The 16,885-nt window shown below is 38.4% G+C and overlaps 1 protein-coding gene across 2 annotated transcripts in view; it reads right to left on the bottom strand.

Moving 5' to 3' along the window:
• Positions 1-1,114: 1,114 nt before the first annotated feature.
• SLC2A2 (solute carrier family 2 member 2) overlaps positions 1,115-16,885 on the bottom strand; it is a 30,149-nt gene continuing 14,378 nt past the window's right edge. The window contains exons 4-11 of one of the 2 annotated variants that reach the window (XM_027112304.1): positions 14,049-14,173; positions 11,311-11,426; positions 10,031-10,193; positions 9,355-9,542; positions 6,789-6,893; positions 2,663-2,764; positions 1,791-1,994; positions 1,115-1,703 (exon numbers count right to left, since the gene is read on the bottom strand). In XM_027112304.1, coding sequence (XP_026968105.1) covers positions 1,503-1,703; positions 1,791-1,994; positions 2,663-2,764; positions 6,789-6,893; positions 9,355-9,542; positions 10,031-10,193; positions 11,311-11,426; positions 14,049-14,173 — 1,204 coding nt within the window. In that variant the 3' untranslated portion in view covers positions 1,115-1,502. The remainder of the gene's footprint in view (positions 1,704-1,790; positions 1,995-2,662; positions 2,765-6,788; positions 6,894-9,354; positions 9,543-10,030; positions 10,194-11,310; positions 11,427-14,048; positions 14,174-16,885) is intronic. The other variant, XM_027112386.1, reaches the window with a different exon arrangement.

The following is a 16,885-nucleotide window of genomic DNA, read 5'->3' as shown; positions in this document are numbered from 1 at the left end:
AACTTTTTAAAAAGTGCCTTTCTTTCATGCACATTAAAGCAAATGTAAAAAAGATTGATTCAGTGCTCTGCTTTGTGAGGAAAACAGCCTGGGGATACTTTAGCTCCCTGCTAAGCCTTTGGTATCCATCAGAACTGTATTTCCATAGTTGCAAAATTGACTGTAAGTGAAAGTCTGTTCAATTATCTGTGTATTTCCAATTTGTCCACATAAAAGCACTTGTAACAGTGCCTGGCACATAGGTAGTGTACAATAAATGGTAGCAATTGCAAGAGAACAGCGTAGATAGCATCCATATACTGCTAAGGCAAAAAAGGAAACGTCAAATGGGATGATTGTTTTGTGTTAGGCAACTCAAGTCTTTTCAAGAAAATTAAAAAAGGATATTGATCAAGTCTGAAATTAAACATTCATGAATTTTCAGGAGGCTGCCCTCAGGATCTTCCAACCTTACCTTTTCAACTCTATTTTAAAACATAAGAATTCAGAAAATATTTTTTAACAAACAGAGCAATCTTTTACTTCCAATTTCCTAGGTTAGACTGTTGTATCTTATTTGGGGTTTGAGGAGATATACAAAGTGTTTGATTTATCACTGTTTGAGTATATTTTATAACACAACTCAGAAAACCAAGCTGTGCTCAGTTAAAACGCAAAACAAACTATAGCTCAAAGGATTGAACCAGCAAGGAATTAACATGGGCTTATAATAGCTGTTAATATTAACTGATAACCCATGCTAAATGACCAGGTAAAACCTTTTAGTGTTTAATCTTACAAAAACCATTTGGTCATCAAAGTAACAACAAAAAAAATTTTTCCCCAAATACTGAAAGATTTTGGTAAGCCTACCCAAAATAAAAGTTTTTCTTTATAACCATATTTTAATGTGCTTAATAAACTATTCCACATGAAAAATAACAGAAAAAGCTTTTTAAGCACAACACAAATTCTAATGCACAAGAAAAAAGCTGAGGGGAAAAACTGGAAAAGTTATCAATTTTAACGTGGACCTTACTGCCACTGGTCATATCTCCCTTAGTATTGATATGAGGTCTGCAGGTAGGAAAATTCCAACTTAATTGTATTTAAATATGTAAATATTTAAATATGTAAATATGTAAATATTGGTTGTGTCTTCAGGTTTCTAGTCACGTGTTTCTAGTCACGTGCAATAACTCTGAAACTGCTTCAACTTCAGGATACTCTTGTTGTAAAGGACAGCACTAAGAACATTAGAATGTCCTTCCATTTAGTGTACCAAAATGAGCTAGACTTTTTGGTTTACTTAATTATAGAGCCTTACCACCCAAAATAGATTCTCGAAGTTAAAAAAATACTTTCTTTGTAATATTTGATGACATTTCTGATCAAAGCCTATAACATCTCTTTAAAAAATAAAACAGTACTTCAAGATGTAGATATAGAATTCTCAAAAAACTTGTCATTTAAAAAACACTGCTTCCTTCCTGTTTCTGTTCCTGTCAAAAAGCAGGTTATCTTTACACAGTCTCTGTAGCTCCAAGGAATTCCATTTCTACAGCAGCTTTTGGTGCTTTGGTTGAAGCACTCTTCTTTCGGAACTCTGCTGCGATTTCCTCAAAGGACTTTCCTTTGGTTTCTGGAACTTTGAAAAATGTAAACAGAGTAAAGGCCAGGACTACACCAGCAAAGAGGAAAAACACATAAGGTCCACAGAAGTCCTGCACAGAGAATAAACAGAGTTCCAATTAGCAGCTCTTCAACCTTATCTTCTGTTCAGTAAATTTGTACAGTATTAGGCTGCTTACCGCAATGTACTGGAAACACAGAGCTATAATGAAATTGCAGGTCCAGTTGCTGAACGCAGCCATTGCTAAAGCAGCAGGGCGTGGTCCTTGACTAAAAAACTCAGCCACCATGAACCAGGGGATGGGGCCTGGTCCAATTTCAAAAAAACTGACAAAGAAGAAGATGGCTGTCATGCTCACGTAACTCATCCAAGCCAATTTATTCTGAGGAGAAAACAAAAAACAAAGCAAAAGTGGAACTGACATTGACTGCTTCTTCCTTTAGCTAGGTAGATTCTCATTGAGTTCAGAGATGACATAGCTCCCTTCTTGATGTGTTTATATTCAATTAAGTATAAGTTATTCTAGTCGTAGACAAGTTTATTCTAGTTTTAGTCATCCTTAAATCTTTTGCGCTATAGGAAATCCTCTGGATTAGGATTTTCCATGACTCTTAGTCACTCTTTTTCTGTGAAAGAGGAAAAGCAAGGATCCAGTGACCTTTGCTTCTACTCATACCAAGGTTGCTAGACAGGATGCATGACCTCCTGTAAAGTAGTGGATGCTGGTGCTGGGCTGGAAAGGTCTAGGTACTTGTCCAAGGTCACACAGGCAGCCAAGTGGCAGAGCCAGGATTAGAACCTGGTTGGACTAATCCCAGAGCTTGTGCTCTACTATTATATACACTGCCTCTCTGGGTAACAAGCACAGTTTACCTGCTGATGTTCTATATTTAAACCCCTAAACTAGTTCTCTTTTTCTTTACACTTCTCCTTTGTATTATATGCTGTTCCTCTTGCTTTATTTCGTAAGTCAATCTCAAACGTTTAACCTGCAGCTCAGCAGTGCTATCATATGGTAACCAAAAATCTCAGTGCAGGCACCAAACTCACCAGTAGCACAAGTCCCACCGACATGAAGATGGCACAAACAAACATCCCACTCATTCCGATTAAAAACAGAGAGCGTCGCCCTGCCTTCTCCACAAGGAATACCTAGGAAAAATTTAGAACATATTGGCTTTATACTTAAATCGTTTTTACTGCCAAAGAGATCATTCTAATTTATACAGCTGGAAAGAGGCCGTTCTGTTATTCCGTTTTACAGATGTGGAACTCAGGAGGGGGGTGACTCTTGCCTGGGGTGGCAAAGCTGTTCTCAGTGAACAGAGGTGATTTACAACTACTGGCTTCCTTTCGTCACATTGATTTGAACAGGCCATTCTAGAGAAAGAACCATAGCATTACCACCACCTGATGTTTATCATTTTGGGTGCAATATTTAGAGACTGGACCTCTTGGACCTCTCCCAATATATTTCCTGTAGACTTAAAATATGAAGGTCCTACATAAAAATGATGTTAATTTCCCTTCTGATAATTATCCTAAGTTATAACTGCAAGGATTTGAGCACTGCAGACCCCTGAAACAGTACAACTGTTGATGTGTTAACTATTCTCATCCAACTTTCTTACTGCAAATAAAGTCAAACTGTGTCCACTCAGGGGCAGCATACAGAGTTTGATGGCCTTACCAAAATAGTCAGGTCCGCATTTTTCTGGTGAGCCTAAATGTACCTGGTGCTGGTAATGAACTATCCACTTGAAAAGGTATGACTTTAAAGCAAAAGGTTAAAGTGCTTTCTTATCCTAATTCAGGAGATTTGGTGTCGATCCCTGTGGGTCTGTGGATCTTTGCACTAATGGTTAAGATTTACAATTAGCCAGGACCAGAGTTTGTTGAATAGACTCTTGCTTGATCCTTGGAATACTGCCAAGGTTGGAGAGTCACACACATAAAAACTACCTGTCATAATTTCTCACTTCAGTGAGTAAATTGGTTAGGCTCATAAATCTATCAGTAAATCAACAGCAATCCAATACCCTTAGTATAGTGAGCTTTGGCTCTGAAAATATCTGAGAAACATTTCTTTTCACCTACAATGAAAGCCCCTTTCATCTCAGAGACATTTCGTATTAGAGTTTCAAATCACTTCAGGGTGGTAAGCAAGGAGCCACATTAAAAAAATTTTTTTTTTTAATTTTTTTGGCTCTGTGGGGTCTTAGTTGCAGCATGCGGGATCTTTTGTTGTGGTGCGTGGGCTTCTCTCTTAGTTGTGGTGTGCAGGTTTTCTCTCCCTAGTTGAGGCGTGCGGGTTCCAGAGCGTGTGGGCTCTGTAGTTTGCGGTACGTGGGCTGTCTTGTTGAGGCGCTCGAGCTCAGTAGTCGCGGAGCATGGGCTCTAGGGCGTGCGGGCTTCAGTAGTTGTGGCTCATGGGCTTAGTTGCCCCGTGGCACGTGGGATCTTAGTTCCCTGACCAGGGATCAAACCCGCGTCCCCTGCATTGGAAGGCGGCTTCTTTACCACTGGGCCACCAGGGAAGCAAGGAGCCCACGTTTAATTGTTGAGAAGAAAGTGGGAAAAACAAACCTTTCTCAAGTTCATAAAATTTCTCTCTATATTTTGACTCTTTAATTATGACTTTTAAATCTGATTTGATGACACCATGTCAAGCTGCCAAGAAAACTGGAGGATTTCTTCAGGAATAAGGGCTTTTACTGTGTCTGTTTCTTCTATTTCTGAACAATTATTGCTAATAGGATTATAAACTCTAAAACTACATGCCTTGAAAATTGAGTTGGACTCCCTCCTTGGGGCTAGGTGAGCACTCAGGAAAGGGTGTGATACAGGGTGAGATTTGGTCAGGGGCCAGAGATGTCTACCTGATCTTAATTCTCATTTTCGCTGCAGACACCGTACATCACTCAGATCCTGGATGCTTACTTGGAGCCACTCTTTCTCCTCTGGACCTATGCTGCCTTCCAGTTCCCTTTATATTCTTCCTGTTTTGTTTTCTTACTCAAGATTACAGGCTCCCTTCTACCAGCTCATTAGTTTAAAAGAAAATCTGGAAATGTGGAACATAATTCAGCATCGAGTTGGGAAAGTCTATCTCTTTCTCTAAGTACTCATCCAGAAAAAAAAGATTGATTACGTTCCTTCCAAACTGTTGAAACATTAATATGTTATCAGTACATATTCCTAATTGCACATCTTTATTTGAAAGGATACACAGAATTCGGTAACCTTGGTTGATTTTGGCGAGAGAAACTGGATGACTGAGAGGCTGTCCTTTATGTACTTCTTTGAACTTTTCAAAAATAAATATAATTAAAAATGTTAACTGTTATCTGTAGTCCTGGAGGGTTAATTAGACAGCCGATTAGAGTTGACTTTTTAAAATTATGTCAGGGGGCTTCCCTGGTGGCGCAGTGGTTGAGAGTCCGCCTGCCGATGCAGGGGACACGGGTTCGTGCCCCGGTCTGGGAAGATCCCACGTGCCGCGGAGCGGCTGGGCCCGTGAGCCATGGCCGCTGAGCCTGCGCGTCCGGAGCCTGTGCTCCGCAGCGGGAGAGGCCACAACAGTGAGAGGCCTGCGTACCGCAAAAAAAAAAAAAATTATGTCAGTCATGCAAAAACTTTCACAGAATAAAAGGATGAGTTCAAAAAAGGTAGATTCAAAATAATCAAGGCTCTATTTTCAGAACAACTCTTCCCACTCCATGGGGTTGGCTGGTGGGGGGGAGGACAAAAATGGAATTCTGCAGTCGTTTTCTCGTTAGATATTCTTAGAGTTTGGGTTACCCTGATCTTGATAACATGATGCTTTACATAGCAAATCCTGTTACACATAAAATGTTTTAATCATAGTCTCTATATGAAAAAAATATGTTGAAGTGGGATTTGCAAAAATATTATCCCAGGAGACAAAAGAATGGGAATAGTCCCTTGGATTCCATCCTAGTACCAGGCCTTTATTGGTTTAGAGTGGCCTTTTGGATTGAACAGGCCATGAATGCCTTTAAATGCCTCTAAAGGCATTTCTACGGAAGCACTGGTGTTCCCTTATTATCTGTTCTTCCTTCTCTTTCCAAGGTCCAGTTCTGTTTAATGTGGTCTGGACAAACCTGCCTTTTGATCTAGGTAGCCAGGCTGTAATTTATTGACTACTCTAGGTAATAGTTAAAAGTCCATGTGCAGAGAATGAAAAACAAGTGACTAAAGTATATTGAGTATATAGCACTGTGACCAAAATGAAAAAGCACAAGCTTTTTTAACATCTGCATTCAAAGATAAACTCAGTTATCCTCATTTTAAAGTGAGTTACGTTAGTTGGGAAGTATGGGGGGTTTTGCTGTTGTTTTTTGTTTACTTTAATTCTTAGATTGTTATATTAAATATTATTACTGTCAATATACTGAATTGTTCCTTAGATAAGGTATTTGATCTTAAGAAGAGTATATGACCTCTTCCCTTGTTGAGAAAAATTTTCAAAAGTGTATAATAACATTTGACAGTTGAAAAAGTTACATTTCAAAAATAGCAATAATATTTCAAGTTATAAACCGCTTCTATTCCATCCTCTCATAATATCACAGTCATATACAACACCAGAAGCCAGGGCCTTGTGAACTACCTGGAAGTTCTGCCCAATGGCCTAACATCATAAGAATTTACTGAATCAGTTTAATTTTGCTAGAGGCTTAGCTATCTAATTGAGAGGACCATGTTTATTTTAAAAATGTTTTTTCTAAGATATCAGGATAAAAATTTTCAACCATGGAAGGAGAGGATCTAGGATCCAATGCTGATAGAAATGACAAGCTGTTTGCTAATATCAAGGGGCTTAAGTACAGAGCAAAGGAGAAAGAGCCCAGTTATTTACACAAAAATACCAAGTGTCTGTGCCCCCAAGTGAGTTACTGATTCACAAATGAGTGACAAATGACATCTTCAGCAGATAAGGAGAACCAGTGATCACCTGTTCAGTTATGCCTAATCTCAATACAGTGGTTGGTTATTCACATATAGGACTCTTCCTGTGACCCACTTGGTTCTATCTACATACCCACCACACGTGGACAATAAGTCATAGGTCACTTTTATATTACAAGGTTATTTTACTCCCATTTCTGGACTGAGGAGCAAGCAGAATATTTATGTAGAGTATTTTACTTACGGAGAGAGCAGTGAAAACTGTGTTGACAGCACCAACTCCAATGGTTGCATAAACAGGTTGGCTGATTCCAGCTGTCTGAAAAATGCTGGTTGAGTAGTAAAATATCTGCAAAATAATAATAGTTTAGCCTTAATCAAGAAGCCTAGCACTCATGGCTTTAAAGCAAGAATTATTTTAGTTTGTTTATTTTTAGGTGTTTCAATGGAACCAGGGTCCCTAGAACTCCCAAAAGGTTTTATCCACCCTCTTCCTCCAGGGAAGGAGAAACCACAATCTTCCTTCAGTGTGTAAAGCTTCCAGTCACTTAAAAGTTCTCCTTATATTTAGCTGAAAACTGTACATCTGCACTTTATTTTTTTGTTAAAGTATAAAATACATGCAAAAAAGTACACATATCATTTAAGTGTACAGCTCAATTAATTTTCACAAACTAAACACACCTGTAAGTCTAGATCAAAAATAAATCATTTCCTGCCCTCCAGAAGCCCCCTGAATGTCACCCTTTTTTCAAAGGAAACTCTTTCAACTTCCATCCTTATAGATAAATTTTGCCTAGTCTTGTACGTGATATAAATGGAACCACATATTTTGTGTGTATTTTGTATCTGGCATCAACATTACTTTTATGAGAATTATCCATATTGTTGTATTTTCAGGCTGTTCATTATCATTGCTGTTTAGTGTATAATTGTATTAATATACCACAATTTAGTTACTCATTCTACTATTGATGGGTATTTAGGTAGTTATCATTTAGAGTGGTTATGAATAGTGCTGCTATGAACATTCTAGTACAAGCCTTTTGGTAAAATATGTATACATTTACACCTAGGAATAGAATTGCTGGGTTGTAGTGTATGCATGTTCTCAGCTTTGATAGATACTGCCAAACAGTTTTCCAAAGAAGTTGTGTCACATATATATATATAAAATAGATATATATATATTTATAAAATAGATAGCTAATGGAGACCTACTGTATAGCCCAGGGAACTCTACTCAGTACTCTGTAATGGCCTATATGGGAAAAGAATCTAAAAAAAGAGTGGATATATGTATTTGTATAACAGATTGCTGTATACCTGAAACTAATACAACACTGTAAATCAATTATACCTCAATAAAAAATTTTTAAAAAAAGTTGTGTTGATTTGTACTCTCACCAGTGTGTATAGAGTTCTGGTTGTCATTGCATGTAACCCAAAATTTTCCACCAATCTCAGTGGATGGAGAAATCTGATTCACAACCTCCCTAATAGGCTTTATTATTTGGTTATGTCCTTATGTTTATAATAGTCTTTTACATCATCTTTTTTGTTCTATCATCTTCCATCAGTTCCTTTCCCACATAACATGTCCTGCTGCTGGTGCCTCTTCCTGCAGACATGGCTGACGCAGGAGGACTGTTCAGACTGTGTTCAGTGAGGAGAGGATTACTCACTGCACACCAGCCCACCATTTTAGGCTGCCTGACAGCGTGTGGTTCGACACTTCCTGAGTGTCTCTAAGTCAGGCACAGGGATGGAAGCTAGAGCAGGGAGGTTTAGAGAGATTAAGTGTTGTGCTCTTGGATATACAAGCAGAGCCGAGAGAGAGGATACAGATTTGGTCTCTGAGCCCCAAAGTTATAAAGAGTTAAGAGAGAAAAAATGAGTATCAGGGACCTGTTAAAGGAGGATGGAGACCACAGCAGAGCAGCATTCACTTTGTGGAGTGAGGCTCAGGTCTTCTTTTGCTTCAACTCATGCTTCAACTTTTGCTTTCTTTGCTTGCCCCAAGTCTCTGCCCATTCATCAGTCACCCCCAAAGTGTCTTTGTGAATCTAGGATTGGCTCACTATAAAAGCCCAAACCACATTTTTAACAGCAATGAAAGGGGATAAATGATTTTCTTTATCTAGTTTCTTAACAAATACTTAATTTTTTTCTTCTAGTAGCTAATTGTCAGTAGAACAATTTTAGTCTGCATAATACGAGAATTTCAATTCAAAACCTAAATGCTAGCTAGTTTAGTACTCAGAATGTTTTTCAGTCATTTCTTTTCTATTACCCTTACTCACCAATATCATGTCAGTTCACTCTATTGTTTATTTTGTGTGCTATCTCCCCAAATAGAGTGAAAGTTTCTTGGATGGCAGGAAACTTCTTTGCACAAGGCTATCTGGTATACTTCATTTAAATAGACAGAGGGAATCATGGACTCCTTTTGCTTAGGCTATCAGAAATCCTAAATTTGACACTCAACTCTGGAAACCCCTTGTTAATTTAGTCTTCTAGTTATATTTATTCTCCTCTTCCCTCTTTTGTATTCATTATGACTTGCCTTTTAACCTTCATCTTAATAGACATGCAGACCATTGATTATTGACATTTTAAAAAACTGTAAGTTGATTTTAGAAGCAGATGAGTCAAGACAAAAAGTTAATGCTCATTCAATATATTTGTTGCAGTAAGACATGTGACGTCAACATTTTAAAGTATCCTTTAGTTATTTAAACTTAAACCCCTTTCCTCATCTATCTTAATTCACTTTGCTCTTAAGAGTTAGGGGACGTTCTTAAACTTACCCCATTGATTCCAGAAAATTGCTGAGCCATGTGCAGCATCAATGCCACTAGAATAGGCTGTCGGTAGCTGGAATTGGTGAAGAGCTGAACTATGGAGACTTTCTTTTCACTTGATGCTTCTTCCCTTTCTTTTCTCATCTCAGTGATGTCATTGGTGACATCATCACTTCCTCTGAGTCTTTTCAAGCCTGTCCCCCAAAACGATCAGGTTGACACAACTCAGGTCAAAACAAAAATAAATTTATTTGTATTATGTTAATGAAAGAGCTACAGTTCTGCATAGCCCTTTCTGTTACTTAATAGCATGGGTGTTGGAAATTCTTTCTTGTTAAATTAAATCCTGCTTTTTTATTTCTCAAAAAAGCAGAACATTTCGCTTCATCTTATGACAAACAAAACTGTGATCCTCATTATCATAGAAGGATAATGCAGGAAAGGTCTTTTAGAAGTCTCTGTATGTGGATTTTCTGTTTGGGTTTGTGTGAATGTTTATGGTTGCAAAATGGCATACACCAGTCATATTAAGTGATCTTGCATATTCTTCTTACATATAATCACTGACTTCATTTGGAAAGCGCTGGTATCAATTTCATGAGTATCCATTCATGCACACTCTTTCTCATTAGCTGATGGTTCCAAAACAATAGGAAGAAAGTAAAACCACCCATAGACTTACTTTTCTTTGCTTTGGCTTCCTCATCCAACTTGATGTAAAGGTATCTGGGGCTTTCTGGACAGAAGAAGAGCAGCAGAGATTGGAAAACAGCTGGCACAGCAGACAGACCAAGCAGGATGTGCCACAGCTCATGATTGCCCAGGATAAAGTCGAGGCCAACGATCTGAAAAGTCAGGGAGGAAGCATGTCAACCGCACATCACTCTGGATCTGCCTTCTGGAACAGTTTGTTGAAAAAGCACATTGGCTATTTGATAGTAATCCCTGACAGCTGTGACTCACGTATGCACAAGATGAAAACTACTGCTAGTGTGTCTCATCTGAACTGAATTATAGACTCTTTGTTCTACAAAGAATTCACCTAGATTTGTTTTCATTAACTCCTATGGGACATTTAGGATGCGAATCAACCAAACTTTTAAGCACACATTTGATATCTAAAACAACAGCAAAAATCATGCATCTTTGGACCTTTGTTAAAAAAATTTCTTCTTAGGGCTTCCCTGGTGGCGCAGTGGTTGAGAGTCCGCCTGCCGATGCAGGGGGCACGGGTTCGTGCCCCGGTCCGGGAGGATCCCACATGCCGTGGAGTGGCTGGGCCCGTGAGCCATGGCCGCCGAGCCTGCGCGTCCGGAGCCTGTGCTCCGCAACGGGAGAGGCCACAACAGGGAGAGGCCAGCGTAACGCAAAAAAAAAAAAAAAAAAAATTTCTTTTTAGATTACCCAGAACTTAAATAGAATGGGGTTACATAGATAAAACAATTACTCTGAGGAGAACTAGTTTTGTGATCCTGACTGCAAGTAGTTTATCCTCTGGAAAGCCATAGGTTTGAGGTTCTAGGATTCCCTCTGAGAATGTAGGACAGAAGGAAAGAATAGAGCCAGCTGAACAAGAACTACTATTGTAAGCATCTGCATATTAAATTTGAGCAGGTAAGATGCTCAGAACAAAGGAAACCTGGGTAGGCAAAATTTTGAAATTTTTTATTCCTTGAAATCTAAATGGAGTAATTTAATTCTAGAATAGCTCCAGCAGTTCAAGACTTGGCTTACCAGGTCACCTCCAGTGCCAACCCCACCACAACTCCAAGGGGAAAAGTGAAGAGTGGAGTAGTAGTACTTTAGCTTTGAGCTAAAAATCCTATGTCTCTATACCACCTCCACTACCACCTGTGGAACTGCCTTTTTCCTCTGTGTCGTTCTACAATGAGAGTGGACAATCAGAGAAGGAGAAGTTGGGTAAAGTAGAGGATGGGTGAGGTAGGGGATGGGAGTTTTTACCTGACTAATAAGAATGCCTGTGACAATGGCCAGCTGATGAAGGGCGCCAATAGCGCCCCTGAGCGTGGTTGGAGCAATTTCACCAATGTACATTGGAACCAAGCCTGAAATTAACCCTGAATGAAACATGAACATAAATGTTAAAGTGTAGCCAGGACTATCTCAATAACAATAATTCTGTTTAAGTACAGTCAATATTCTGCTGAAACTCCCTTCCTGAGTTCATTGGAAGGAAGAGCCCTTGTCACCAACAATTACACACAGTTTACGCAAAGAATGTTTGTTGATGCGACTCCAAATGAAGTTGTAGTTGGATATACAAATAGAAAGGAATGGTTAGTCATGCATTTGGCAATTATTCATAGCATTGTCTTATTTAGTTAAAAAAATCCATGTTAATATTGAGTTTGTATCACAATGCCTTAGGTTATCTTCAGAAAAGAGACTGAAGAATGCTTTAACAATATTCTTAAAAACACAATAATATTCTCACTATAGATTTGTGGGATTAAAGGAAATTAGAACTTATCGAGGCCAACTTCTTTACTTGATAAAGGTGAGAAATGACTTAGCCAAGATCACAGTGCAATAGAGTGTTAGTAGAGAACTACAAGCCCTGTCTGAGTTTCCACACTGTGGAGGTGCCTCAAGGTCACAGTTGAGTTGGCCAGGCCAAGGGGGAAGGTGGAAGGGGTTGAGGAACTCAGAGGCTCTTCCCCCAATCACTCCAACCAGAGCAAACCTAGCTTCTTTATTCTCTCCAAATGATAGGCTTCAGAAAAGATTTTATTTGCATAAAGACTTCTGGTGCTTAAAGGAATACAGAAATTTGAAAAGCTCTAGGCCATTCTGCCTTCTATAGTTTTCCTAGATGCAGATGCAATCAGTCATGTTGGAAATGGCGGAGTATCTAGCCATTTGCTGAGTGCATAAAACGGTCAGAGACTATCAATGAGCAAGGCTGAATGCGATGTTTGGCATTTTCTTAAGAATTTAAAAGTAAGATTTGTCAGAGGCTTCCTCTTAGAGAGACGGCCTGCCTATCAAATGTATGAAAGATGCTTTGAGGAATTGTTTCAATATTTTTTTTCAATATTTTTTAATGCTTCAGACTGTTCTTAATATCACATGAACATTTGCATGATTGATACAGCATCTGAATTTCTGCTTTTACATGTAACTCTAATGAGTGGTCTGTTGATCTTAAAGAAGAAGAGGAAAAAAACCCATTTGTTTGGTCCTATTCTAGGCTGTACTATTTTTGTGTAATGCCTAACATTATACCCCAAGAACAGAAAATGCAGATAAGCTCACAGGTCTGAAGTCACATGAACCTGAAGTCAAATTGTATTTCCTATAATTTTTAGCAATTTTAATGCTCATAATAGGATCTGACATAATTTTGAAAGGTGGTTGGAGAGTACAAGTTACTTGGCTATGCTAGTGATAGGTTGTTCCATGTTATGTTTACAGCATTTATCTTCAACTTTACCAAAATACTTTGTAATTTTTTTCTTGCTATATTTTAAAAAATAGAGAGAAAAGATAGAAGAATCATGATTTGGACTTCTTTGATTGTGTTATTATTTGCATTTTACAGAAGAGGAAACTGAGTCTCACATTCAGTTACTAAGGCCAGACAAAGACAGTGCCAGAATCGATTCACTCTGAATCCAAAGCTGCTTCCGCAAGTGGGGTGACTCTTGACCTTGATCAAGCTACCCTTTCAGTTATTTTTATTAGCATTGAAAATAACAAAAAGAGACAAGTAATCTTAGACTTTTGTTTCAACTGATCATTGAAGACTCATGGAATTATAGTCTTTTCCTCTTTGCAGGTAAAAGTGTTAAAAATATTTTATATACCGTTTTGTGCCCTCACCTTTCCTCTCCCACCCCCAATGGATATTGTTAGTGGCTATGATTTGGGACAATGGGTGTCACTGGGATTGAGAAGCAAAAGATTTGACTATTTTAGAGAATGCACGATCCTCCCTTTCTGCTGATAAGTCGCTTCAGGTAGTTTGAAAAGCTGTCTCCAAGAAATAGTGATTCAGCTGTTTAGATGTGAAGTTCTTAGGAGGAGCACCCTTCCTCCATTCTGAACTCCTCTACCAACTGATTCTGCCTGATTCCCTCTCCCTATATGGTCAGCACCACTTTAACCTTTCAACCAGCTACATGTGGAAGCATTTAGGGCTAGGGAATGTGGTCTGAGAGATGGGCCAGGATGTCAGGGTCTTTCCAGATAGGAGAGACAGAGACACCCGTGGCCAGGTAGGCCATAAGGGTAGAGTTAGGGGTCTGGGCATAGCAGTCTTCCGCTGTCTACTGAACAACGGGAGTAATGATAACAGCTAGCACACTTGGCAGCTTGCTGTAGTCACATTCTATGCCGAACACTTATTCTCACAAGCATCTCCAGGAGGTAGATACTGTTATCCTTCTCACTTACTGGATAAGGAAACAAAGTTAAATAATTTGTCTTAGATCATACGACTAGAAATGTTGTCATCGCTGTGGATAAGAACATACCCTTACAACTCCACTTACTGGTCCCAAACCTCCCTGACTCAGGACTGCAACTTTATGCTACTGCCTTTCCCTTTCATGATGTCACTCGAGGCTCAAAAAAATTCTCTACATGTAACCACATCTGCCTTCAGAATAATTTTCAGATGTGTGTATGTGTTTGTGTGGGAGTGTGCGTGTGTGTGCGTGTGCGTGTGCATGACTTACCACAGTAGAGTCCTGATATGCCTCTTCCTGAAATTATAAGAATGTGAGATGGTCCCAATTTCGAAAACCCCATCAAGAGAGCTCCAGCTATTGAGAGAATGTTTGCTACCAACATGGCTTTGATTCTGAAAATTTGAAAAGCAAGGATTATAAATTTAGCATCAAAACTTGATAAAATTATTTGCTTTCAGAGCATGCTGAGATTTTTACCTAAGACTGAATATTTTAATTTTGCTGATGGAGCTAGTTGGGGAATCTTAAACCATGATTGCTACTTTGATCTGTCTGTGGGTTAAAGCATTAACAACACGTAATATATATATAATGGGAGAATTGGGGTTGCAGGTACCTGATCTCCACATTTTGATAGAGATGATTCAATTGTGATGATGACTGGTTTGCTTTAAGATAACACTTCTGACACCTTTTCAAATAGTTAACAATTAAGTTTTCTAGAAGTTGATTGTTTTAAAGAATAATTGCCTGGTGATAGCTAAATTTAATTCTGGAGTTGTAACTTATGACACCCCTTTTCTTTTCTTTCAATGGTACAAGTTTTTAGTTGATATAGATCATGAAAGGAACTTTCAAAGTTAAGTTTTCTGTAGTATGAATTATTTGGAAGTAAATTAAAACATGCTTTTACTTTAAGCCTTATCATAGAGAACTATACTTATCCGTATTTTGTCATTGTATGCCAGCATATTTCCAGAATCTATGAGTTAATATCAACCAATGTAAAATATGTAATAAAGCTGACAATAGCAACAAAAACATCATTTTCAAAATTAATCATATGAAAATTGACATTTGCAGGTATCTGATACTCTTCCTCCTGTTAAATGGGAAAGTGAGGTACACAAAAACCTTCTTCAAAGTTCAGTCGATGCTAAGGCCAATAAAAGAATTTGAGTGAACAGGTGTGAAAATTTTTGTCCCACAAAGAAATGTAAGTATCTTGTTATGCTCTATGTCAGTGTTTCAAACTTTAATAGGTTAGCTTTTTCTAAGCAAGTATCTTAAACACCAAACAGATTTTTTTTTTCTGGAAAATAAAACTATATCATCTCATACTGCAATGATTGCCCAAAAAACCATGTGATGGACTGGATAGTACCCCACAAGGGTCCACACCCTAATCTTCAGACCCTGGGAATATGTTACTTTATATGGCAAAGGGATTTTGCAGATTGATTAAATTAAGGATTTTGAATTGAAGAGATTATCCAGTCGGGCCCAATGATGTAATCACGACTATCCTTATACTAGGAAGGCAGAAGAGAAGGTGATGTGATGAAAGAAATAAAGCTTGTAGTGATGTGCTCTGAAGATGGAGGAGGGGGCCACAAACCAAGGAACAGAAGTGGCTACCAGAAGCTGGGAAAGGGAAAGGAAATGGACTCTTCCTCAGAGCCTCCAGAAAGAATGAGCCCCGCTGACACTGTGACTTCAGCCAACTGAAACTGAATTTGGGTCTCCAAAACGGTAAGAAAACAAATTTGTGTTGTTTTAAGCCATTAAGTTTGTAGTAATTCATTAGAGCAGTAACGGCAAGCTAGTATATGCAAGTTATCAACTACCCAAAGACAGGTAAATAGAGTGCTTTAGAGCTGACCAGCTTCAGAACTGCATAGTAGAAAAAGACAGGGTGTTCTTCTGTGAAGTGCTTTTTCTCTACACAAGGACAGAGGGCAGGCAAATTCAATAATTTACCCTAGGAAACTGTTACTAGCTAGCTAATAGTATATTCCATTAGGCGGGGAAAAGATAAAAAGTCGTAAAAGAGATAGATAGCCTGAAAGTATTTTTAATGCCGGATTGTTCTAAAGTCCCTCTTCCTTACCACCAGTGGATGCTGGAGCACTCTATACACCTTCTGCTCAGACGTGAGAAATGGCCAAGAATAAATAATCTAAAAATACACGAAATGGTTGAATCAGGGAGAAAGAAATATATGTCTAAGTATATTTCTTTAAATCTTGCTCTAAATACTTCTGTAGGCATAGGCTTCTTCATCATCATCATCTTCTACACTTGCTGCCTGCTCACTTTGTGCCAAGCAGTGTACTAAACCTTTTATATTCATTTTAATTTAATCCTTACAATAATGCCACGAGGGAGGTATTTTTTTCCCCACATTGCAGATGGAGGGAAACGTCTTAGAGAACTGAGGTAACTTGCTCATTTTCACATAGCTATTGAGTGACAGAGCTGGGATTTGATCTGTGTGAAACCAAAGGTTAATGCTTTATTTTGGTGAGTTCCATTTTTGATACAAAAGAAAGAACATATTCAAAGGCAAGCTGTGTATACCTTCCTTCACTCATGGTAGTGTGGATTGCCCAGATCATGGTCTCCCCTACCTTACCCTGGTACTTAAATTTTAAGTAAAATTTCACTTTGAGAACCCAAATCTACAAAATAGTGGCTATAGACATCTATTGACTATTAACACAATTACAAGGAAAGATGTTTTTTAAAGCAGTAACGGAAAAGTACACTTTTATTTCCTTTTAACTAGTAAAGCAATGACCCTGGCAATAAGGACCATCATGTTAGTTCTCAGTGAATCTCCCTAGAAAAATAGTTTTGTGAGAGAGACTGAACTACTTTGTCTTAATTTTGAAGTTAAAATGATTAGTTTTAGGGCTATTTTCAAGCAGGATCATTTTTCTACTGAGAGTTGGAGGAAGCCTCACTTTTAGTTCACAATAAATAATTTGATAAATGGTCACTTGACATTGTTTTGGTCGTTTGACATTGTTGATGCTAAATCCTAAGACCTTTGTTTTTGTTTTTGGCTGTGCTTCATCTTAGTTGCAGCATGCAGGATCTTC

Source organism: Aethalodelphis obliquidens, unplaced genomic scaffold (assembly GCF_003676395.1).
Source record: "Aethalodelphis obliquidens isolate GAN/ISIS:26980383/991018 unplaced genomic scaffold, ASM367639v1 scaffold1, whole genome shotgun sequence".
In the NCBI taxonomy this organism is placed as follows: Eukaryota; Metazoa; Chordata; class Mammalia; order Artiodactyla; family Delphinidae; genus Aethalodelphis; species Aethalodelphis obliquidens.
Note: the sequence above shows the minus strand (reverse complement) of the source record. Positions and strands in the feature narration are given on the sequence as shown.